The 24271-nt window shown below is 34.8% G+C and overlaps 7 protein-coding genes and 2 pseudogenes across 13 annotated transcripts; 4 read left to right on the forward strand and 5 right to left on the reverse strand.

Moving 5' to 3' along the window:
• The first annotated feature begins 2305 nt into the window (after positions 1–2305).
• Positions 2306–4944, forward strand: LOC104716348 (growth-regulating factor 2-like). The gene is made up of 4 exons (XM_010433733.3): positions 2306–3034; positions 3138–3353; positions 3730–4087; positions 4164–4944. Exons 1-4 carry the CDS (start codon positions 2602–2604, stop codon positions 4816–4818), a joined length of 1662 nt encoding a protein of 553 aa, XP_010432035.1. The 5' UTR covers positions 2306–2601; the 3' UTR covers positions 4819–4944.
• Positions 4945–5363: 419 nt separating this feature from the next.
• On the reverse strand, positions 5364–6493 carry LOC104716349 (uncharacterized). Its single transcript, XM_019231056.2, has one exon. The coding sequence runs from the start codon at positions 6357–6359 to the stop codon at positions 5598–5600; it is 762 nt and encodes a 253-aa protein (XP_019086601.1). The 5' UTR covers positions 6360–6493; the 3' UTR covers positions 5364–5597.
• Positions 6494–12205: 5712 nt separating this feature from the next.
• On the forward strand, positions 12206–12761 carry LOC109126796 (putative phytosulfokines 4). The gene is made up of 2 exons (XM_019230640.2): positions 12206–12358; positions 12451–12761. The coding sequence occupies exons 1-2, from the start codon at positions 12230–12232 to the stop codon at positions 12583–12585; spliced, it is 264 nt and encodes an 87-aa protein (XP_019086185.1). The 5' UTR covers positions 12206–12229; the 3' UTR covers positions 12586–12761.
• Positions 12762–12941: 180 nt separating this feature from the next.
• LOC104716350 (VQ motif-containing protein 29 pseudogene) lies at positions 12942–13553 on the reverse strand (annotated as a pseudogene). The gene has a single exon (XR_015569104.1). The product of XR_015569104.1 is annotated as a VQ motif-containing protein 29 pseudogene (transcript).
• A 1416-nt stretch (positions 13554–14969) lies between these two features.
• LOC104716351 (uncharacterized) lies at positions 14970–15730 on the forward strand. The gene has a single exon (XM_010433736.3). It carries the CDS (start codon positions 14987–14989, stop codon positions 15509–15511), a length of 525 nt encoding a protein of 174 aa, XP_010432038.1. The 5' UTR covers positions 14970–14986; the 3' UTR covers positions 15512–15730.
• Positions 15731–15765: 35 nt separating this feature from the next.
• LOC104716352 (glycosyltransferase 6) lies at positions 15766–17371 on the reverse strand. The gene has a single exon (XM_010433737.3). The coding sequence runs from the start codon at positions 17213–17215 to the stop codon at positions 15926–15928; it is 1290 nt and encodes a 429-aa protein (XP_010432039.2). The 5' UTR covers positions 17216–17371; the 3' UTR covers positions 15766–15925.
• Positions 17372–17688: 317 nt separating this feature from the next.
• Positions 17689–18870, reverse strand: LOC104719934 (putative F-box/kelch-repeat protein At4g11750 pseudogene; annotated as a pseudogene).
• Positions 18871–19205: 335 nt separating this feature from the next.
• LOC104716353 (bystin-like) lies at positions 19206–21158 on the forward strand. 6 transcript variants are annotated; one of them, XR_015567984.1, is made up of 7 exons: positions 19206–19449; positions 19777–19858; positions 19934–20013; positions 20266–20381; positions 20479–20586; positions 20677–20724; positions 20843–20965. XR_015567984.1 is itself a non-coding variant. In XM_087468160.1 (4 exons), exons 1-4 carry the CDS (start codon positions 20067–20069, stop codon positions 20991–20993), a joined length of 594 nt encoding a protein of 197 aa, XP_087324286.1. In that variant the 5' UTR covers positions 20020–20066; the 3' UTR covers positions 20994–21158. The 6 variants fall into 6 exon arrangements, 1 of the variants encoding a protein (XP_087324286.1); XR_015567983.1 differs by having other exon boundaries at positions 19246–19700; XR_015567982.1 differs by lacking the exon at positions 19206–19449 and having other exon boundaries at positions 19717–19858.
• A 488-nt stretch (positions 21159–21646) lies between these two features.
• On the reverse strand, positions 21647–23775 carry LOC104716354 (heptahelical transmembrane protein 4). The gene is made up of 4 exons (XM_010433738.3): positions 23452–23775; positions 22878–23142; positions 22535–22787; positions 21647–22446 (listed from the first exon to the last, which is right to left on the reverse strand). Exons 2-4 carry the CDS (start codon positions 23132–23134, stop codon positions 21793–21795), a joined length of 1164 nt encoding a protein of 387 aa, XP_010432040.1. The 5' UTR covers positions 23135–23142; positions 23452–23775; the 3' UTR covers positions 21647–21792.
• Between the last annotated feature and the right edge of the window lie 496 nt (positions 23776–24271).

A 24271-nucleotide genomic window follows, 5' to 3' on the forward strand; every position in this document is an offset into this window, starting at 1 on the left:
TAACATAATTAGACACGTATAGAATGTCATATGGACAATTATATCCATAAGTACATGCTTGAACAATGTAAAACATAAATACATGTTTATTCAAAAAAAAAAAAACATAAATACATGTACTCCGTGAAGTATATATTTTGGGTCCATGAAACCTATTATAAAATACATTTTCGCGTAATTATTTGAAACACTGTTACGTTGTAGACCGTCATGAAGTGTCAAAATATTCGGATATAAAAATGTCTGCATCCGTTTCCCAAAAATGCCTTGGTTGCATAAAGAATTGGTTTTATTCATTTTTAGTTTTGTTTATTATCATTGGTTTTGTAAGCAGGGGGATATAGGTCGAAACCTATGCACAAGAGGAGACTACGAAACGTACAAAAAAAGTTGCCCGCAAAAATTTATGTAAAACAATGCACTTTAGCTAAGTACTTTTTTTTCTTTCTAATAACCATTTAATATTACAAACAGTAAAATCTTCAGGACCTTGCTAAGATTAAGAATCTCGTTAGAAATTTCACAGAATTGTACACTACGAAAATACAAAATTTGGAGCGTGTCAAAAGAAAACTTCGTTTAGTAAGTGAATATAATAAAACTTCTTCTACACAAAACTGAAATCTTTTAATACCTTATAAAGGAAAAAAAAAATCTGGCGTAATCATGTTAGTCCGTCAATTTCATATATCATCCAATGAAACTCAAATTTATGGGTTAAAACATTGAGATGAAGTTCGTTAAACTTGCAAAATATGAAAATGCTAATAATTTCATCGAATTATGATGGTTAGTGAATGCCCGATAAATCGTTGTTTCGCCGTCGTATGTTTTGTTGTTGATACAGGACCATAGTATCAGGTAACTAAATGACTTATTTCACTACGTAATTTTATCTGAGTGGTAATTATTTACATCATCGATGCATGCACACCACTTGTGACTTTTTGTGAGTTAGTTTCTTCTTGGGACATTTACGCAAAGCTTTAACTAACATATACGTTTCGTGTTGGATGGTATTGGTAGTCTTATCTCTTTCCATCGTTATTATATTCTCTCTTTTTCTCCATAAGCTACGTCAATATTCCAAAATAGTTTCTGTATTCCTCATTTTTTGGTCCGTTACACTTACACATATGCTTCAAAACAGTTGACAATAAAGATTTTTTTTAGTAAGGTTTAAAGTTTTGTATCAGCGTTACGTTCCTTGAAACTCTTTGTTGTCATTAACGTCAGATTTTATGACTAAAGAACAAATTGGTGATGCACCAAAACCAAAGGCCGTATAATCCGAAATAAATTGTTCCACATAACTCATATCCTAGTGTCACTTAATTTATGGTTGAACATAAATTAAAGACGCTTACTATAAGCACATCAAATCTAGCAATATTACTGAGCAACGAAAATAAAATCCAGCTAAAACAACATCCAAAGTACTTTGTAGTTGCGGTATGATAGCCGTTGATGTAATATTTACTCAAGACATAGGATCATCAAGAATAAAAATGGCCCATCCAATGTATAACTTAAAAGGAATCCTCGGGGAGGCGACCAAAGAGAGATGGTCCAAAAATATCATTGGAACCACGTGAATCTTGATAAATATTTGGTACTCCGCTCAACACTATTTATTATTTGAATAGGACAATTCTATTATTATTTGTATCCTAGACTAAAAAAACTTCACTGAAAGCGTGAATATCGTATACAAATTGCAAGATCTCACTTAAAGTGTACCCCTTTGTTTCCTTCTGCAAATTCTGGTAAAAAAAAAGAAGCAAATCTTTACAAAAATTACAACGATTCAGATATATATCAATATATATACTCACCGACTCTAATGAATGAAGTGTATTACTCATCGTAAATGTGTTGCTGTATATTTATCTTACGAACATTACCACAACTATCCTAATAACTCAAAGTTACAAGGCTTACAGCTAGTTTCTACCCATTTGTAACAACGTTACAGCTAGTTTTCCCTAAATGCAAACATATCACAAGAAAAGAAAATTAGTAAAAACTAAAATAATAACCCCGATAAAGAAATCGCCTACAAATTGGGGAATATGTCCAAATACTGCAAAATAAAACACAAATAGCCTACTTAAATTAAATGGTTTGGGACCATATAATTTACAAAACCTTTGATTCAACGAATGATAGATTAAAAAACTTTTACTTTTACTACTACTCAGTTAAAATGAAAAAAAATGAGGAACAAATTGGAAGCTAAGTTTGTAGTACCTTTAAAGCAAAAAAGAAACTTTTTATAAAAACAAAGAAGAAGAAGAAACTAAAAAGCAAAATTAATAATAAATATGTTGTAACATGTCCGAGATCCGGATTGTGTTTTTAGGTACACACCATTCTTGTCTCCTCCCAAAGCTTCATCTCTCTCTCTATTAACAAAAAAAAATAAAAATAAAATAAACTTACGCCTCGTTCTTCTCCCTCTGTCTCTCTCTCTCTCTCTTCTCTCTTCTGAGCTTTTTTGGCTCTAGCTTTCTTCCTCCCATGGCAACTATCTCTCAAGTCATTATCTAAACTTTTTATTACTTTTTTTTTGTTTTTCTAATCACTAGCTACTTCTTTATTATGGATATTGGTGTTCATATTCTTGGGTCGGTTACTAGTAATGAAACACCGGGTCAAAAACAAGAACTCAGAGGTACTAAGCAAGACAGATCCGGATTCAACGGTGATGATTACTACTTGCAACGAAGCTTGAAGCTAGCTCGAACAACAACAACTAGAGAGGAAGAAGAAGATAACTTGTCTTCTTCATCTTCTTTTGCAGCTTCTTACTGCAAAACGATACCGTTTCACCAAGGCATTCCTCTGTTGAGATCTGCCTCTCCTCTTTCCTCCTCTGATTCTCGCCGGCAAGAACAAATGCTTAGCTTCTCAGACAAACCACAAGCTCTTGATTTCACTAAATATGTCGGTTTGGATAATAACTGTCATAACAAGAGCTCTCTCTCCCCGTTCCTTCACCAGATTCCTCCACCTTCTTACTTTAGAAACTCAGGTCTGATAATAATATATTTTTATTTGGTCGAATGGGTTTTTTTTTTTATAATTTTATTTTGTTTTCTTGAAAAAAAAAAACATTTTTGTATTGTGGAATGCAGGAGGAGGATATGGTTCTGGTGGTATGATGATGAACATGAGCATGCAAGGGAACTTCACAAGTGTTAAAGGTCCTTTTACATTGACTCAATGGGCTGAGTTAGAGCAACAAGCGTTGATCTATAAGTATATCACTGCCAATGTCCCTGTTCCTAGTAGTCTCCTCATCTCTATCAAGAAGTCTTTTTATCCTTTTGGATCTTTGCCTCCTAGTTCTTGTAAGCTCCTTTTCTAGTTCCACATAGCTTAATCATTGATGATCATGTGTGTTTGTCAAACTGTTGGGATTTTGATTCAAGTCTTTTGTGGTGTGTGGTTGCATAATCCAAGAATCAGGTTTTAGCTACGTATTTGATGTTATCTTTGGTGCTATAACTCTTTCATAACATTGTTCTTGAAGGTTTTCAAGATTTGTGCTTTTAGTGATTTGTTGTCATTTGTCAATGCTCAGTGAGTGTGTTCTTTAATGTCATATCTGTTGAAAAGTCTTTGCAACATTGATTGCTATTAGGTGTTTTTCAAGATTTGTGCACCTATAAGAGATTTTGTTAGCAATGGGTTAACAAGAGTGTTTATATCTGGCTTTGTTTGCAGTCGGATGGGGAACTTTTCATCTCGGTTTCGCAGGAGGGAACATGGATCCTGAGCCAGGGAGATGCCGTAGAACAGATGGGAAGAAATGGCGGTGCTCAAGAGACGCTGTTCCTGATCAGAAATACTGTGAAAGACACATCAACAGAGGCCGTCATCGTTCAAGAAAGCCTGTGGAAGTCCAATCTGGCCAAACCGCCACTGCCACTGCCGCATCCAAAGCGGTTACAACAACACCGCAACAGCCTGTCGCCGCTGGTAATAGTAACAACAGGCGTGCATCAAATAGTAACCGCAGCCTCGCCATTGGAGGTGGTCAATATATCAATCCTTCTACAGAGTCTCTACCTAACAACAACAGGTGAGAAAAACATATCTTTTGATACTTTTTGCATATTCCCTTCATGATCATTCACTCACTGATTCTTGCAAAACAGAGTTCGAAATCCGCAAATATATCCTTCCACCGTCAACTTACAACCCAAGGAATCTCCTGTTATTCATCAGAAACAGAGAAACAACAACAACAACAACAACCCTTTTGAGTTTGGACACATATCCTCTGATTCACTACTCAACCCTAATGCGGATACGTCAAAGACCTATGGATCATCGTACTTGGATTTCAGCAGCAACCAAGACAAGTATTCAGGGAATCACAATCACAACTCTTGGCCTGAAGAGCTGAAATCAGATTGGACACAGCTTTCAATGTCAATGCCAATAGCATCATCATCATCTCCTTCCTCCTCACACAACAACAACAACAATGCTCAAGAAAAAACCACACTCTCGCCTCTCAGGCTATCCCGCGAGATTGATCTTTCGATCCAAACCGAGGAAACAACGATGGAGCCAGCTGCCAAAAAGGTGAATACTTGGATACCAATCTCGTGGGGAAACTCCTTAGGAGGTCCTCTAGGTGAAGTACTAAACAGCACAACGAATAGCCCAACACTGGGATCTTCTCCTACAGGGGTTTTGCAAAAGTCCACGTTTTGTTCACTTTCTAATAACAGCTCCGTGAGCAGCCCCATCGCTGAGAACAACAACAGAAACAATGGCGACTACTTTCATTACACAACAACCTGATAAACTCAAAATTAGTCTTGATGCGGCAACAAACAAAAAAAAAAAAGCTCTGTTTTTTATTTACTCTTTTCTTTATATGTTCTGTGTTGTATCTTTGTGAGAGGAAATTAGAAAATCGTTGTACTACTGATTCTTTCTTCGTTTCCGAGTTCTGAATCTAGATTTGTATGATTATTTAATTTACTTCAAATATAATCACAATCTTGATTCTACATCAAGAACAGAACCAAACGAGGGTTATCATCGGCCCTTGTTCTTCTTCATCAAAGATAAGGTTTTAGGGTTTACAAGGCCTCAAACGTAAATAGACTTAAGGGCCTAAACTATTGTGCTTAATGATCCAAGAGTTTGTGTGGGCCGAAATGTAACGAACTAATCCATAGTTCGCCTATTTACGTTCGGGACAAATAGGATTATGGGCCTTATGGATGATGTAATGCGCACAACAAAGCCTTTCCACTAAGTAATAATAATGTAGTATTAATTTAATAACCCTTTTTTAGTTATTTTATTTATCATACACGAATGAATGAACACGAGAGAGGGAAAAATAAAAATCTCTTCTATTTTTTTGTTTTTTTTTGTTTTTCTCTTTATTAAAGTAACAATATAGAAAAGAGAAAGTGGAATATTAGAAAACTATCACTTTCTCTTCCTAACGTTTCCATTTCATTTACATAAGAGAGATAGAGAGATACATAGAGAGATTTTTTTTCTCTTTCATCTCTTTTTTTTTTTCTTCTTATTTTTTTTTTCTATATATATATATTTTTTTCTCCTTAGACAAGTTGATCGATGGTTGAAGATGGGTTATTATGTTCAGTCATGATCATTCTCCGGTTATGAAGTTCCCATTGCTGCTGTTGTTGAAGTTGTCTAATGATCAAAACCCGTCGCATCTCCGATAGCCTCAACCGCAGAATCTCTTGTTCCGTTACGAGCCGGTTATTGTCTGTGTTCACTCGTTGAAGCTGGTGTAATACTAACCGGAGCCGGTTCCCGAGCTCACGGTTTTCTAAATCAAGACGGTTTACTTGGTTCCTTAAATTATCGATGTGGCTCTGTTTACGCATTCTCGACCGTTTCGCTGATTCCCGGTTTGATTCCATCCTCTTCCTCTTCCGCTCTTCCGTCATCTCCGGTTGAGTTAATATTTTCCCGTTATGGTTCTGCTCTCCAGAACCGGAATTCGTGATGGCTGTCAATTGTTTTGGGTCGTCCGAGTCTGGTTCGTGTGCTTGAGAGCACAGTAGACCGACTGATTGGTTGGCGTCGTCAAAACCGGGACTAGTTTTGACGAAACCGAGACAAGATTCGTCAGAACCAGTTTTCATGTCATGAGAACCGGAATTAATTCTGACGGAACCGGTGTCTGATTCACCGTAAGAAGGACTTGGTACGGCCGGTTTAAGGGACATTTGGTCCACGAAAAAGAGATCAGAGCAGTCCCATTCCCAAGGAGTGAACCCGGTTTGGAAACCCGAAAATTGATTAACCAAACCCGGTTCAGAGAATGAAAAGGCCGGTACAGTGGACAACATAATAACAAATTTTTTTCTAATAGAGAGATGAGAGAAATTAGGAGGGGAAAAGGGAAGAATTGCATTGTTGGAGGCTGATATTTATTGACAAACCAAGAGGGGTAATTTGGTAATATTTTAAAAATACGATTGTACGGCCGTAGATTATACTGTATAAACAGCTTTTGAGTCATGTTGCACTATGGTGGGGTTTAAAAATTTAAAACTTGAAATTTTTATTTTGTACAGCCAACTTTTTTAAAAGCAGGAAATATTTCGTGGGACACCATAGCTCGTTTTGGGTCCATATAAGTATAACTCCTCCAATTTTTTTTTTTGATTTTTAACAATATTTGAAATTTCAATATAACCAAATGTCTGTAATAGCTTAGTGATGAAGAAAACAGTTCATATTTCAAACGTTTTTTATATTAAAAAAAAATTCAAGAATGAGATATTTCTTTATCCACCTAGAAAAGGTTCACCCATTCGTATTGAAATTGAATACTTCATCTAATCTTCTCGTGAATTGCTTGTTATAGAAGATTCAACCAAAAATCATAATATTATATACATTTAAGAACACGTTCCCACGACCATTTGAGATCTCATTCATCATAATTCATCATTCATATTTACTCTCTCCAACCAACGTTTGTTTATAGTTTATGATATATTCTTCAACTTAGTATTTTTGTGTGTAAATTTGGAATGTGAACATATACTTGTTATGATATTGACAGCCACAATAGAGTGATTCTAGTTCTTTGTTCTTGTTCAAGATTTCTGTTTTTTTTATATAGATATGTTCACTGTTTAATTATCTTTTTTAAAAGAAAAATAAAATCTTTCTTTATTATATTAATTTGTCTTCTCTAATTCTTTTTTTAACACGGGATGGACAGTTGGACACACACTGGACGGGGACTACAATCATCATTTCAGTCGGGGAAAAAGAAAGAAGAGAGATGGAGTAAATTAACTAAAACCAAAAAAGAAAGAAAGAATCTAAGGAACGCATACACTTTACAATTTAACTGAACCAAACTGGTGCTTTGCATGAGAGATGAGACCAATGCTTTTTGTAAAGAACCCTATAAGTTAACCTACGACCATAAAGTATATTACTTGCTTGCTACACGGAAACATTGAAGATAAAAAGTAATAATACTACGTCGATTAAGTATATATGTAGCAAATTTAGACTAGGATGATTCAACAAAAATACTGAAAAATCGAGGATATAAGAATGCAAAAAATGTGCTTAGACATTTAATCATGCAAGCCCGAGTATAGATTTCTAGTAAAATATTCTTAAATTGATCACACGATTTATACCTTTAGTAAGTTTATACAGTATATGATCAGAAAAACAAAATGTGGAGCAACGGCCACATGCATTTCATATAAAATAAAGCAGAGAGGACAAAAGACATATATGATGATTTTCATACTTATTATATACACGCAGCTTTATAAATAGCCAGACTCATGTTTTGGTTCGGTCTCATGTGAAATCAAACTTTAATGCCCAAAGAAAAGCTTCACATATTAGCTTTTTCTATGATCCCAATTTTCATTTTATCTTTAATTAAATCAATATTCCATCGCATAGATATGCTCTTTACTCTTACGTGAAATTTGTGCATCTTAAGTCTATATATATTATTATGGTATGTTTTTAATATACATTAATGTGTGGTGTACACTAAACTACTAAAGTTTTCGAGTGGAGGGACCTAATATTACTATTGTTAATCACTGGAAAAGTCATATGGCAGACCGGTCGATGTGCCAAGAGCCAAGCTTGTGCCCGGCTGATGAACCAGCTTTCAATGGGCTTATTATGACCAGTATACGTAATCGTTTCAAAAATGAGACGACAAAGTTATTCCTACGATAATCTTCTAAGGTTTGTTAATTAGCAGAAGTTATTATAATTATACAACGTTCTTAAATTTTTTTATACAGGTCACTCGATTTTTAAATTTTTGATACAATGACTTTTCTAAAGTGGAATTACAAACGTCTTTAAATCAAAAAAAAAAAATTCACGTCATTATTGTATCAAAGGCTACGGAATACAATGCATCCATCATGGGAAATGAAAAAAAGTTTATAAGACGGAAAGCACAACAGTTTACTTGAAAAATGATGGCACAACTTTAGCTTGAATATTCGTTGAACCTTAACACGTAAATATATAATCAGATTATATATATATATATATATATATATTAATTCCTAAACTTTATAATATTTTAGGTTTGCCCAACATATATACGTAGCCTAGAACCCCCTACAAATCAAGTATATTGATGACATTTTTGCTGTTAATAAGAAGAAAACTCTCTTCTTAGACTAGTTACATATAAAGTTGTACGTTAAAACTTAAAAGTTCGAAAGACTTCGCCTACAATAGTGTCGGCTGCTCTATAAGATTATAACATTTTAATGATATAATAAAAAACAATTTGTATGTAACTCACACATGTATCTTACCAAAGTGGAATCCGGACAATGACCAATGTACATACCAAAAAAACTAATTTGAAAATTATCATATATCTAACTTTTTTTGAAAATTTTAGAATTGCATTAATTCTCTTCTTTTCATATTTGTAGACATACGTACATAGAATCTTTATTTATCATATATCTAGTTTCTTGGATGTTTAACTCATAATGGTGATGCGAATCACTAAGAGTCTAAGACGACATTATTCTTTACCCTTATGCTAATTAACGAACTTCCCTTTGCTTGAGGAAACATATATCAGTTTTTTGATGCGTATTATATATGGATCTTGTACAATTGATGATTCATCCATGCAGTTAAAATAATGAATGAAAATCCAACAGCATTTTGATTTTTTTCCATCTATATATTAGGAAATATATAGTATAGTATATAAATATATATAATTATGAAAGGAAAATTACTTAGTCGACGGCTACAGTTTTGAACTTTAGATAGGTCACTAATTTTGAATCTTTAATTAAAGTCGATGAGGAAAACTTTATTAAAAAGTTTTAGGCAAATCTTATATCTTTTATATTAATCATAATCTAAATAACGCATGTAAAGTTATCTAATCACTCAAAGAAAATTTTAAAAAGGCCCTAAAACGACAAATCTGTAAACTGGTAAAAACCTAAATGTTCGCTAAATTATATTTGGCAATGGATGTTAACATGCAACAGTCTTTTCTTTTAAATTTTCTTTAACAAAATCTGCCATTTCTATGCAAATATTTAATGATTCATGTTGGTTCTTCCTCATGACCGAAGCACTGGCAACTCTTACCGCGATAAGAGTTGCAATTGAATCGAACATCACAAGAATCTCTTTCGTTTTCGACTCGCTTATGCTGGTCCAAACCCTTAATCAGAAGCTCCAACTAAATGAACTTCATGAGACTTTTCACAATGTGCTCGTTTTATCATCAAATTTTACTTATTGCTCTTTTAATTTTATTCCCCGATCATAGAATCGTCAAGCCGATTTTCTGGCAATGGAGGCTTTGCTCTTGTATAAGAATTCCTAAGCTTTAATGAAAGGTCTTTTCGTTCAAAAAAAATTAATCATTTAAAAATGGAAAAGAAAAAAAAAGCTTCGACTGTAACAAATAATAATATATATTGATGTTTAAGATAATTTTAGTCTCCACGTCGTCGCATGTTGGTGGTATCTATCGACATATTTTTCCAATTAATGTTTCGTGGTTTTGTCGCCTTGTATCGTTCGGCCTGACACATCTGTGTGTGGTGTGTGTATGACGATGAGTAAATGGATGTAATTAAAGTAACGATAGAAATCCACTAATTATGGCTTTTTAGATGTATCTTTTTATAATCTATATGTTCGTGGTGGAGTGTTCGTTGAGATTTATCGCGTGTCGTCATTTGGTACGTCATTATGATTCTCCTTGTAGCTCCAAATAGACAAATGTCAATACATGGAGTGTATCGTATGTGTACATGCATATGGTCAAATGGTTATGTGAGTGTAGCTTTTTTAGCCAACGAGTTTCGGAAAAAATGCTTTGCGACTTTAAATGGTCGATTGGTTTCTCGTGATATTAAAACATTATATAGTGGTGGGGACTGGGATGCAAACATGACAGTTGTACTGATTTTGGTCTTAATCATAAACTATATACAGTACCGGGTGTATTCAAAATAGGATTTTGGAGGATTTGTGATTTTTTTAAAAATCGACTGTTATTCAACTAGTGATTTTAAAATCACATCTCAAATCCATTGTTATTGAATATGACATTTGTTAAAAATCATTCAAAATCACTCACAATCCACTGTTATTCAATTAACAATTTGCAAAAATCATAACAAATCTACTGTTATTCAAAACCAAATTCTTTTATTTTTAGAAAAATATAATAGTGATTGTGAGAGACTTTGGATACATTTTTGTAAGGGAAATCCTATTTTGAAAATCCCACCTTGGAGAATGGTTTTGTAGGATTGGTTAAAAAAAAAAACAAATTATGATTTTGCTATAAAAACAAATTTTGGGCTCTCTCCCTCTATCTTATATATCTTTTCTTCTCTCTGATTTATAGAGGTAATAGTGACTGTGACCAAATTCATTCACGGTGGAGTGTTGCTCTGTTTTGGTGTGAGAAAACAGAATAACGTGACCAAATTCATTCACCACTTTGTAATTAACGTTTGTACGTAGTTAATGGTTGCTTACAAAATTTTTTGTTTCTTTTGTATGGATTTAGTTTCCAAGCTACAATGGGAGATATAGAAGATGTGAAAGCTAAAGGTCAATATAAACAATGGTCTGAGCCTGAACACAAGTTGTTATTGCGGCTCCTAGTGGATGAAGTCAATCAAATTGCCTAAACACAAGTTGTTTGTACCTTTCAATTTAAATTTTTGAGTTTATGCTATTCAGATCAAATTGCCAAAAATCTTTTTGTTATGTTATATTCTCGTTTAGAATCTTCTTAAAAACCCATTAAAGTCTCACCAAATCTCATCAAATCACAATTTTTTCTTTTCAAAAATAGACAATAATAACAAATCCACCAAAGTACTTTAAAAACTCACGGAAAATCTCCTCAAATCCAAAAATTCATAAATCCTCCAAAATCATCCAAAATTCTATTTTTAATACACCCCAACATGTTTTTGGTCTTATTTGTTGATAGTTGATACTCAGGTGGTATATCTGGCCCAAACTTATTTAAGTGGGCCTTTAAAGTGGTATATGAAATTATTTGAAGATATACATGTTTTTGTCCTGATTTTTAACGGGCCTTTAAACTGGTATATCTGGCCCAAGCTAAGAAAATAGTTGACTATTACCTCACGTTTTTACGTAACTTGTCAACGTTTTTTGGTCAACAAGTCAACGTTTTTGATAAACCAAACATGCCCCAATATTTTGCAGTATGTTGTTAGTAGTGTCAAAAATATTTACACGGGCCACACGGCAGTGCATTAACCTCCCTAGTCCCTAATATACATTTTTTATAGATGTTTTCAGTATAAAAAAGTTTAAATTTATTTATGTGTTTGTTAAATGAGAAATATATATACAGCTATGATCGTAATTGGCATAAGCTAATGTTTATGAAATCCACTTTTCTCTGTATAAACAATCTATGCACTAAAAAATTTCGAATAATAAAAACTCCTTGTTTTTTATTCTCCTTTTTACTTTTATGTAACTATATATTTAAAAAAAAAATAGATAAGAACATTGACAAAAGAAAAAGATAAGAACAAACAACTCTAATTTTTTCGTTCTTAAAATAAGAACTAGATTAACGGAAACAGTTGACCAATATTGACTCTATATAAAGGTGGTTTGCTCATTGGATTTTTCAATATCCATTTTTAAATCTACAGTCACAAAAATGAAAAATCTCTCTACTTTGCTCACGATAGCTCTCCTCCTTTGCGCCGCCATGCAAACGTGCACCGCTCGCCCCGAACCGGCCTACTTCGCCTCCTTCACAACCTCTCTTGCGGAGACACTTAGTCTGGTTAGTCATATATATACGTACACACATACATGTAAATTAATTTCATACGAAAATTATATATCTTCGTTTATTTATGTTTTATTGTGTTTCAGGAAATGATAGAATCAAAACTACATGATGTGGTGGGAGAGAGCTGCGATAAAGAAGACGACGAAGATTGCTTGATGAGAAGGGCATTGACCGCTCATCTTGATTACATCTATACACAGAAGAAAATTAACCCTTAGCTATATATGTTAAGTATTCCAACTGTTGTGAATTACAAATTATTCTCACATGTTACACATGTGTATATAGGATCATTGATTAATTCAATTTATTCTTGTAACGGACAGTGTCAAATTATTCCCACATATTATTTGTATATATTACAAACTCAATATAAATGACATAATTCGTTTAATTTATAGTAGAATGGAATATAAGTGAGGAAAAGTTGAATTAACTGGAAAAAAAAAATGTGAGATAGCATAATTCAATCAATTTACAGATGCGTTAATCCCGGAAGACTTGCGGAAGAATGGTTTACAACATAATAAAATTAATTCGAAAATGCGAGTCTGAAAATTATAAGATTAGTGAAAATTTATAACATAGAATCGCTGAATCATTTCATAATTATGCAAGTTACAGGTTAAATTCTTAAATATAACATGATTAACTCTTTGTTGATTACATCTTCCTTGTTTATTAAAAAGCTAAAAAACAAAAGAAAGTACAAGAATGTCAAGCATCTCTCTCAATCAAAGAAAGCGCATTTTGAAAGAGTAAATACATAAAAATGTTATAAACTACCATCGGGAAAGATTTGCAGGATTTTGAAATGAAAAATCTCCCCAAGAAGATGAAGAACTCTGCTTTGTTACATCATCCAAACTCTTGAGCAGTTTAGCCTGCGCAACCTCGTGCTCAGGTGCACCGGTTAGCTTCTGAACCAACTCTTTGAAGTTGACTGGCTCGACTCTGTAGACATGAGGATGCATTGGATTCAAAGGGGATGATGATGATGATGTTGCAGGCCTCTTTAATAAGGGCTTCGAAGGTTGTTTTCGGGTTGAATGGAGCGAAGTTAGGTAATTTTTCGTTGTCCTTGTCGCGGTATCTTGAGCGTTAAGGTAACTTTGAGACAAAAACGGCTGTGATGTTGCTTCCATTGAGACTTTGAGAATTGAGATATCGCTTAGAGAAACTTCTTTCGGATGTGTGAAATAAAAGTGTTCTGATATATATTGATGGATATGCAACGTTTTCAACGCGGGTCAAGCCTTTGGTTTTTGACTTTTGAGAACATTGTTTTATTTTTTATTTCTTAGTAACTGGAAAATTTCAACGAGTGTGTTCTAAAAATATTTTATTGATTCATAAGTTTTCTGATCGTAGTAGGAACTATTAAAAGGAATATTTCTATGACAAAACTGATTACTTTATCCAATACTATAATTAGGAAGCCGTCCACGTGCTATTTTGTTATTTGTAATGATGAGAAGATTATTATCAACAGCCTTCGGATTTGAATCTGAATCTTAATCTATTATTAGTTTTCCTTCTTTTTTTTTTTGTTTAGTAACACAAGTAATCTATTATTTTATTTCTAGAAGGGGAAACATGTGTAAACAACCATTTTTACTTGGTCTAAACTTGGTGCTCTGTTTCTGAATTAAAATGGTATAACTTCTTCGGTTAATTATGGACCATAGCACAAGGGCCTCTCAATAACAATGAAGACGTACAGATTACAAATACTGAGGCCCATCAAACGTCTTCAATAGCATTCAAATTACAATTATTGGGGTCCAATCCATATATGTATTCGTCTAGTGTTTGACTTTGAAAAATTAAAGGCTCACTTTCAGTGCATGATGAAGTTTAATATATCACTGGTACAGGCAAAGATTTACTACTTCAAAACTACATATGTACACAAAATATACATATTCAAAACATAAAACATAGTTTTAGGTTATAAGACATCTATGATAAACTTCAATGCTTTAATTAGATATCCATATTCTTGGGCTGTGATTGTTACTAAGATATACACACGATTAGCCAAATAGCCACTCTTTTATTGCAATTTTGTTTATTCTAATTTACCAAAAACGTTAGTAGTATTTTAATTAATTTCATGGATAGTGTGTTCACCTCTCCTACTTTTAAGTTTTGAAGTCAACTGTTGGCTTTACATTTTTTTAGCAATGGGTCTCATAATTTAGGTTGTTTACAATTATATATGCTCCTCGTTTAAGAGTATCAAAATTTAATTTTGTTATCATAATTAAGCAAATTCAACGTCTCGTGCTATATAATAGTAATCAACCAAAAAAATAAAAAATTCGCCATCTGTTAATTATTGGAATACAATGATGCATCTCTCCGTACGCAAATGCCATAAATCTTTTTTTTTTTGTCAAAGAGTGATATTATTGTTTGACTAAATGAACGTTACTAATAGTCATTATTGCAAGTGATGAAACAAAAAAAAACCTTAATTAGCTGGTTTCACTCTATGTCTCTATTTGACTATTTAAGTATAAGATCATTTTCTCGTATACTGTAGTACAAATGTGTATATACATACATTTATATATATAGTTCAAATGTGTATAAATAATCGCAAGACATTGTTAAATGTTCAGCCACTTAGATTCTCTTTGGAATTGTCACTTTGTGATAAAGATAAACATGAGCAAGAAAAAGGAGACGAAGCTACGCAAGTACATGAAGGTTCCCATAAACATGCTGGTGAAAGCTAGGGACTTGTACGTACGAGGCATGAATCAGTTGTCTTCCCAAGATGATCTTCTTGGCAGCGGCATGGGTTTTGGGATGCCGGTATGCCACGTAAGTGCTCTTCCGCGAAGTTTCAGCGCTAGCCACTCACAATACTCCGCCAGAGCCGAAGATAATCGTGTGGCTCAGCTTGTAAGAGCTGCATCAGCTAGAAATATGAATCTTGATACATGGCAGGGACCAGGACCAGAACCACCGAAATTGCTGAAGGCTAAGAGTTCGAGAACCTCTGTTGGTCATCACAATCATGAGATTGAGACAATTGATGAGACAAGTCCTTTGGTTAGTTTTGGGAGTAAACACAAGAAGCTTCCAAGGAGTAAGAGTTATGGTGTTGCCAAATATACTTATGCTCTCCAGTAATTTGTTTTTAATTTTTTATGTATCATGGGTTACGTCCGGATTTCGATTTACAATCTTTGGTTGTATATCATATCTGTGTGATTCACAAATCGAGAGCTTGGGTCTCTTATGTAAACAAGAATCAACTAAATGTGAAATACTTGTCATCATCATGCATGGGTGTTGTACAAAAAAAGTGAAAAGGAAATTGTTAATGTGATATTGCTTGTTTTAATCCAACTCTTCTCACTTATAGTTATAGTTGGCATTATAAATAAAAAATGTAATACTATATTCATATGATTGTGATATTATAACCAATATCTAGAATCTAGATATGTACATCACCAAATCAATAATTATGAAGAAGCATGGATGTGATGATGGTTCATAACTGTAAGTATATTATGTCAACATACTGTAATAAGAAAAAAATTACCAAGGATCATTAGGATAATCGAACGGCAGAGGTTGAAGGGGAGAAGTCTTACTCAAATCAGAATGAACGTAACCATAGACGCGCATCACCTGATTATCAGCAAAATTAAGGGCTCTGATCATCTCATTCCAACACGTGTCACCATGATAAATCGGATTATGGTCTCCACTACAAGGTTGACATCCCGTGAAATGCGTTACAAACGCGCGTCTGCGACTACCTCTTCCACCAAACTCGCCTTTCAAAAACCGCTCCTCTCTAAACGCACCGTATCGCTCGCTCACTTTCTCAGCGTGACGTCTACGCAACGTGTCGTCTTGTCGTTCCATCTCAAGATACCGTTCCGTCACGTTAGCGAAACCTCCGACTACACCAATCCAGTACCCTTGGAAATAATACTCTGCTTCGAGGTATATCTTAGGATAATACAACTCTTTGTGTATATACAGTAAATAAATCAGAGCCGTCTGATCATCTGACTCGGGAAACAACTTATCTTTGAATATAGACCGTTGGATCGGTCCCCACTTTTTGTAATCCGGGCTCACCGGTCCCATACTCTTCCACGTGTCAATGAACTCCATTGACCATTGACAATTTCTGATTAAGAAAACGCCGGCGTTTAACGCCGTCCAACTCTGTGTATCGTAGATTATATTAGGCCAGCCGTGAACGACGAGGTTATGTTGACGGTAACGGTGAAGCGGCGGTTTGAATTCCATGTCAGTGAAAATAGCGTCGGAATCAACCCACCAAATCCACTCCGCCTCAGGGTGAGCAAGCATCGCCGCTTTTACCACCGGAAGTTTCGCCCAGTACGAATTCATCTTCGGATGAAGCAAAGCGTTGCTGTAGAAGATGTCGTGGCCATGGATTCGAGCGTAATCGACTTTGTTTTTGAAGCACCGGAGAAGCAAATGGTCTCCGATTGGGTTTTTACACGGCGAGGATTGCGAACCGGTTACCATAACGATACGGTTTTCTAAACCGGGTTTGAACGACGGGTGTGATTCAAGCCATTGGTGCCGTTTCTCGTCCCAGTTTGTGATTGATTTATCGATGGAATAGCTTAGATCTGGATCGTCGTACAAACCGGGCTCCGGCGGGTCGAATTGCATGTTTAAACCGGAACATTTTTTAACCGGTTCTTTGTCGTGAAGTAAACCGGTAATGGTGAAATTGGAGGAAGGTGAAAAAAATAAGAAGTAAGACCAGATGAGAGTAAGAGACGTGAGAGCTCCGGCGAAGAAGATAACACTGTTCTTTGTGCCACTGTATTTTCCCATTGAAGATAATGAAGGGAATCAAATAAAAAAAAAAGAAAACTGAAAAGGTGAGAAAATTATATTTTCTGATCAAGGGTTTATTAGGATAAATATGAGGTGATTTAGTCAAATTTCATGTATGGTAAGAAATTTTTAATTAGGATAACTCTTAACACATATATGGAAAGTATTAGACTTTCAAGTAAGGTTATGCAATGGACAGGACTGAATCAAATCCTGACACTTTAAATTCTGAGATTTATTAGCATATTAAGTTATTTTCTCATAATTATGATACTAATTGCTTTAATAATATATATATATATATATATACATATACTAATTTTAGAATGTTGAATAAAGTTTGATATATATAAACTATATATTTATTTGCGTTACTAATTTGAAAAAAAATACAAAGTAGACTGTTTAGAAGAAAAATTAGGAAAAAAAAACAGCATAAATGATAGATCAATGCAGTAATGGTTGATTAATCAAACAGTAACAATAAACGATGTCAAAAGCTCACATGTTATGGGGACGGTAAGCACGACATTACACCACTCGACCTTACCATAAATCTCATGTTCATTGCGCTTTACGAGCACAATCTCAGCACACCAAATATCCTTCTCTTCACGCACCTTCTTCTCCCACAAAACCGCAATATTCCCACCGTAATTCTCTAATCTAACAAGAATCTTGTAACAATCTTTTAGTAATTTAGTCAGTTCCTCCAAACCCTCTAAAAATTCCCAAGATCCTTTATCAATATCGTACCATTGGAGCCGTTTTAATATCCAACTATAATTGAACCATATGTTATCTATGACACAATAATCAGGATTGCCAGCCCACCTCATACCTATCTCCGTTAATCCAATTTCATCCCATCTGTTTTCCTTGGTCTTGTAAACCGCATTACTCCTAACCCCAAAGAAGTAAAGCTTTCCGTCAATGGCTACGCTATTGTATATATTATTATTCTCCTGTATAAATTTTGCACCAGGGCTTGGCACATGCTCCCATATTTGGGTTTTGGTATTGAAACACTCTATCCAATCTGAGGAATGAAGATAATCTTTAACGCCTCCTGTTATATATATTTTCGTATCAAGAACACGCACACTAGGGTACCATCTAAACACCCGCATGCTTGGAGCCTTGTGCCAAGTGTGATTCCGACAGTCCATGAACATGAACCTAGACGGAGTGTCAACTTGGTAGATATTACAACCAACTGCTGCTAGACTCATATCCCACCGACTCATATAAGGAGGATTAAGTGTTGGGAATGAAACCAAAAGATTCTTGTCACTCGACTTTTTCTCTTTCATTGTTAGCAATTGATATGGTCTTAAGAGTGGCGTGAACCATCTAGGAGTAGGGTTAGGAGCAGTGATTTGAGTCGGTCTCCGACAGAGAGTGAACCAACGTGCTCCGTTTTTGTCACGAGGGAACAGTAAACACACATAGAGACAATTCTCGGTGCAGCATAAGAGAGTTCGGGTTTCGTAAATCTCAAGCGAAGTAAGGAGAGAACGAAATCTCTTGGAAACTAAGGAAAGAGTAGGATAATACAATCTCGAGACACGGGCTAAGCAGTTTAAAAGCATGTCATCAGGAAGCATTAGAAAGGTAATCGTATTTGCAACAGTTGGCTTTGCTCTGTTCATGGCTGTGGAAGCCAACATTAGTTAAAACGTAGATCCAAAATCCAGATCATCTAGTATTTTTATATTGTAAGCACATATTTCCTAAATATAGTTGAACTCTATCACATCCAATTCCTTTATATATATATATATTTTTTATGGGACTCCATATTAATAAATTATATTAGTTCTGATAATATCCAATTTAAAAAATCTCAGAGCAGTTATATTAAATTATATTTAAAATACTCACATGAGTTATCTGATTAGGCCATCATTAACGGCAGAACTATTGTGTGTTCTTATCCCAATTATATTAATAAAAAAGGAAATAGTGGGTTTAGATAAAAAATTTTGGTCTTGGGATAGAACTGATCCACAACGCAGTTCTTCTTTGTTGTTTTCTGTGTTGTGATTGGTTGAGATATTTTGGAGAGAAAGAAAAATCTCCCATCCTCTTCGAAATCGATGATGGCTGAAGAAGTAGGCGCGCTCACATTCCCGATGTCGAGAGAATCGGAGTCCGCTTCTCGACTCAAAACCATAATCTCCGATATGCTTCCTCGTTTCTCCGACGATTACATCGACGACGTCTTCTCAGTTCGTCATCTTCTTTAAATTTCATTTTGCCTTCCTGTTCTAGAGACGACGATTCTTAGGTTTTTATTGTTTTCGAATTCCTTCGTCTGTCTCGTTACTTGTGAATTTTTCCCAAGGGATTTGGTACTGGTGACTATGTTTTGATTGTTCGATTTAATTAATTATCGATGAGTGTATGTAATCACTTTGTTTAGACTGGTTTCAACTTGTAGAAATTGTAATACTTGAACCGTGGGAGCAGAAAATTGCAGGTTGATGATGCTTGATTTGGTGTGAAGATCAGGTGATGATGATTTTCGTGTTTACTGATGAATCAGCTTGTTTCAGGAGTATGTTACAGTCCTTGTTTGTAATGGAAACCCGTCTTAGTTCTGTATCGATGATAGATGCTAAGAAGGAGAAGCATCAGGTGCGATTGAATTGCTTTCATTTTTTTTTTTGGAGGTTTTGTAATGGTGCGATTGAATTGGATTGATTTGTGTAGATGTAATGGGAACTGCTGAATGGAGAGCCATGAAGAGTCCATCTTACTACAAGCGTGGTGATTATGTTCCTGGACTCAAGGTCAGCTTTTGAATCTTCTTATTTGTTTTAAGGATTGATGTGAGAGTTTTAAGATGAGTGAGTATACAGTTGGGAAAATTCCCAAGGCATTTAAGCTTATTACTTCAATGGAACACTGGGAAGATATATTATACTTGACCGAGCCAGAGAAATGGTCACCTAACGCTTTGTATCAAGCCACAAGAATCTTTGCTTCCAACTTGAAAGACACACAAGTTCGACGGTTTTATAACTATGTTTTACTTCCGCCAGTGAGAGAGGATATTAGGAAGCACAAGAAGCTGCATTTTTCTCTGTACCAGTCTTTAAAGAAGTCCCTGTTCAAGCCTAGTGCCTTCAATCAAGGGATACTATTCCCTCTTTGTAAGGTATATTTATATTTCTCCTCCAGAATTAACACCAACTTGTTTACAGTAATGTTTTCTTGAGCAATCTATCATCAGAATGTGACTGTTTTCTTACTAGTTCCTTAGGTATTTATTTGTTCATTCAGTCGGGGACATGCAATCTCAGAGAAGCTGTAATTATAGGGAGCATTCTTGAAAAGTGTTCGATCCCTATGCTCCACTCATGGTACGCTTACAAAGATTTCATTAATAGAACATCTTCCACAATTTTCAGATTATTCGTTGCATATTTTAAATATCTTGACTTGTATTGCAGTGTTGCCTTGCACAAGCTGGCTGAGATGGATTACTGTGGCACAACAAGGTAAACGTGTACTAATCTTTTGACTTTTATAACTGAGAGAGTCAGATAGTAAGATCACCTTCTCCCATTTAATGTAATAGTTGTAAAAAATGTGCTGATATGTTTTTTATTCACGCAGTTACTTTATAAAAGTTCTTTTGGAGAAGAAATATTGTATGCCGTACCGAGTACTTGATGCATTGGTTGCTCACTTCATGAGATTTGTAGATGATATAAGAGTTATGCCTGTGATTTGGCACCAGTCTCTTCTTACATTTGTGCAACGGTAATCCTTCTTCTTACGAAATGTATGAGAAATCAAACAAAAACTGTGAAGTTATTTTGTAAACTCATGTTTGATCCTATGAAGATTGTAGTCGTCTTGCTGACAAGTAAATAGACAATGTTTGATTTTTTTTTCAGTTTCTTATGTTAAATAGAAGAATGATTTAATAGAAGGAAAGTTTACATCTTACATTATTTCACTATATCTTTATTCTAAGAACACCATAATTAGTTCTCCCATTTTTTTACCTATGATCTTAACAACTGATCTAACATTATTTTCACTATATATTTAATCTAAGAACACAAAAAAAAGTTCTCCCATTAATGATGCCCTTAGAAAGGGAGAAACGAGAGCAAAATTTTTTAAAGCACAACATCACACTACTCAACCTTGCCATACATCTACCGATCTCGATAGGAGTGATTGTTGGATGCTGCAAACAAGATTAGAATTCATCTTTAAAAACGTTAATCTTTCTTCCTTTGGCAATTCACTAACTCGCAAAACACAGCCTTTTATGTTTCCCAACTTTTTTGAACATTCTTTTTCATGAAATCTGCTTTCTTTTGGATTCAGATTACAATACCCATTTATCTGTCTTGTAATCTAAATTTTAGAATCAGATAGACTAGATGATATATTATATATGTATCATTTTGTTGAATAAAGGAAAAACAAATATAACATTTGATTAGACATAGACTTTTTATACATAATCCAACTTTTATAATGAAGAGCTACTACAAACAAGATCCACAACATCAAAGATTCCAAATCTAATCGTCCTTCACCTTTTTTTATTAGCATCCTTCAATATCTCTCCACTTAAGATACACAAGCCCAGCTCTATAATGTGTGAACGCACCAGCAACCACCAGAACATGAAACAACTGGTGGCTATGTCCAGCTATATCGAATTTCCCAGGCATCCATCTCTCAGGAATCCTAGTTGCATAAACCAAAGCTCCTAACCCGTAAAGCAAACCCATCAAAATCTCATAACCAGTCGTGTGAAGCGCTTCAGGTTGGTCCCAAAAGATGATCAGCTTATGCAGAATCGGAGCTGCACCAGAGAATCCCATTCCAAAAAACAGAGAAGCCCTCACGACTCGAAACTCGGGGCTTTGGAAAACAGGGAGGAGAGAGACAAGCACTGTGGCGATTCCTAAGATGGTAATGAATCCTAAGTAGAGGTTGCAGAAGAAAGGATCACACATGAAGGAGTAATAGACAGGAGGGTAGAAAGAAGTAGCTATCAGAGCTGCGATTCCAGCGTAATCAAGCCTGAGCATTATGTAGGAGACTCGCTCTGAGTGACATGAGATGAGGTGGCATGTGCTGCTTGCTAATAGACAGAACATTGCACCACCTAGAAATGCATAGAATGGCCATCTTGTAATTGGCCGGAAGATCAAAGGAGCTATCATGTTTGCAAGATCTTCCCTCACCGAATGCTGCGCAGAACAACAAAGAAAGATATGAACTTACTTGGCAACATTTTGAAACCGGGAACAGAGAGAAAGATTGTGATATTATTATTACCAGAACACACATGTCGGTGTAGTTGCCATGGGAGAATCTTTCAGGCAAACAGTTATAAAGAAGGTCCATGACATGCCAACTAGATGGACTAGAAGGAAGGCGAGACATGAGGTCAGAGTGAAGTTTGTGAAGATCTGTTTTCCTCAAGACATCAGGTAAACGATGTTGAAGAGAATGAAGATCCACAACGCTCGGTACTTTCGTTGCTGTGTAAATGGTGAGCGCTAGAAACAGGAAAAACCCAATCAAGTGCCTGCAAATATATCCCAACACAACACAATCAAGGTTTCTTTTATCCTAAAAAACAAAAAGGATGAAGCTTTGGGAAGGATTCAAGACTTACGTCCAAACATTCAAAGTCTCGTTATGGATGGTAAAGATGCTGAGAAGGATCTGCTTGATAGGCCATTCGCATCGGTAATGACCAATGATGTACTCATTGTCTCTCAAATAATCAGGCAATGAATGATACTCCACCAGTTGATACTTCACTTTCTGCCATAACCTCTTCCCTTTCACATTATGTTTCTTCTCCGTTGTTTCAGATGAGCCACCACCTTTGGGATGTAAATGTTCCTTGATCTCTGCCTCACTACTCATTTTTCTCTCTACTCAAATCCAAACCAAAACCCATCATAGACACATATCAATCAAACAGATCTAAAATCTATAACAAAAAAGATGAAAAAAATCCAAGAAGTTGGGAATTTCAACAAAGTTTCAAATTTGCACACATAGGCTAAATCTTGGGTTCTTTAAAACAATACTAATGCGCAGATTCAGCTCATATATAAAACCTAAAGCTTCGTGTTTTTGTAACTTCACCTAAATTTTGTTCTTCCGATCTCAAACCAACCAACCCTGTAAGAATTATGAAATGAAACGAGAAGGGGAAAAGGTGAGACTTTTAATGTTACCTGGATCTTCTTCTTCTTCAATGCCGACGAGAAAAAGAAAAAAATGTTTCTCAAATCTCTTCTAAATCTTTCAAATCACAACGAAGAAGAGAGAGAAAACAAAAAAAAGTTAATCAAAATAGATCTCAAGGTTTCGTTTTTTGTTTTGGCCTTTTGGGTGTGAGAAAACAGAGAGTTCTTGTTTTGGTATGATGGAATCGAGAAAAAAAAAAAAGAACGATGGAAGCTCTGAAGCCACGAAGACGAAAGATATTATTTTTATAATATTACAGTTTTGACCACAAGCTTTTGTTTTTGTTTTATGGGTAGGACCCCTTTATTTCTTCTTTATTTTTATTTTGGCCGAATAGTTTAATATCTATTTCTATTTTTATCTATATAGTTTTTTTTTAGTTGTACGAGGAATTTAGAACAAAAAAAAACACATCAAATTCGATTGACAAACAAATATTATTTGTAATGGGCTATTTGCCTATAGTCAAATAGAGTTTAAGAAAAAATGACGGATTGTTGCATATTTCACTAGGAAACATTGACTAGTAAATTATTATTTCAGTTATTGTTTCTGTTTTAAATTTAGTTTTAAAGCAAAAAAAAAAGTATCTATAATTAGGAATATCCAACCAATAAAAGATATAGTAGTTCGTACAAAATACTAATTTTAGTTCACTTTTTTTCTTACCGTTTGAAGACTGTATAGCTTTCCATTATAATATAATCATGCATACGTTCACAATATTTGAAGAAATGGAATATCTTGTGGGAATATTACTTTAAATTTATTCGGATAAGCAGAAGATATTCGTTTTCTTCTTCTATC

This window comes from Camelina sativa, chromosome 10 (assembly GCF_030686135.1).
Source record: "Camelina sativa cultivar CO46 ecotype springtype chromosome 10, ASM3068613v1".
In the NCBI taxonomy this organism is placed as follows: Eukaryota; Viridiplantae; Streptophyta; class Magnoliopsida; order Brassicales; family Brassicaceae; genus Camelina; species Camelina sativa.

Coding starts and splice junctions, on each gene's coding strand:
- LOC104716349 (XM_019231056.2), bottom strand. CDS start 6,359: ATGTTGTCCACTGTACCGGCCTTTTCATTCTCTGAACCGGGTTTGGTT.
- LOC104716352 (XM_010433737.3), bottom strand. CDS start 17,215: ATGGGAAAATACAGTGGCACAAAGAACAGTGTTATCTTCTTCGCCGGA.
- LOC109126796 (XM_019230640.2), top strand. CDS start 12,230: ATGAAAAATCTCTCTACTTTGCTCACGATAGCTCTCCTCCTTTGCGCC. Junction 12,359..12,450: donor TTGCGGAGACACTTAGTCTG/GTTAGTCATATA, acceptor ATTGTGTTTCAG/GAAATGATAGAATCAAAACT.
- LOC104716353 (XM_087468160.1), top strand. CDS start 20,067: ATGAGTGAGTATACAGTTGGGAAAATTCCCAAGGCATTTAAGCTTATT. Junction 20,382..20,506: donor TACTATTCCCTCTTTGTAAG/GTATATTTATAT, acceptor TTGTTCATTCAG/TCGGGGACATGCAATCTCAG. Junction 20,587..20,676: donor ATCCCTATGCTCCACTCATG/GTACGCTTACAA, acceptor CTTGTATTGCAG/TGTTGCCTTGCACAAGCTGG.
- LOC104716351 (XM_010433736.3), top strand. CDS start 14,987: ATGTTCAGCCACTTAGATTCTCTTTGGAATTGTCACTTTGTGATAAAG.
- LOC104716348 (XM_010433733.3), top strand. CDS start 2,602: ATGGATATTGGTGTTCATATTCTTGGGTCGGTTACTAGTAATGAAACA. Junction 3,035..3,137: donor TTCTTACTTTAGAAACTCAG/GTCTGATAATAA, acceptor TGTGGAATGCAG/GAGGAGGATATGGTTCTGGT. Junction 3,354..3,729: donor ATCTTTGCCTCCTAGTTCTT/GTAAGCTCCTTT, acceptor CTTTGTTTGCAG/TCGGATGGGGAACTTTTCAT.
- LOC104716354 (XM_010433738.3), bottom strand. CDS start 23,134: ATGAGTAGTGAGGCAGAGATCAAGGAACATTTACATCCCAAAGGTGGT. Junction 22,788..22,877: donor GAGACTTTGAATGTTTGGAC/GTAAGTCTTGAA, acceptor ATATATTTGCAG/GCACTTGATTGGGTTTTTCC. Junction 22,447..22,534: donor ACACCGACATGTGTGTTCTG/GTAATAATAATA, acceptor TGTTCTGCGCAG/CATTCGGTGAGGGAAGATCT.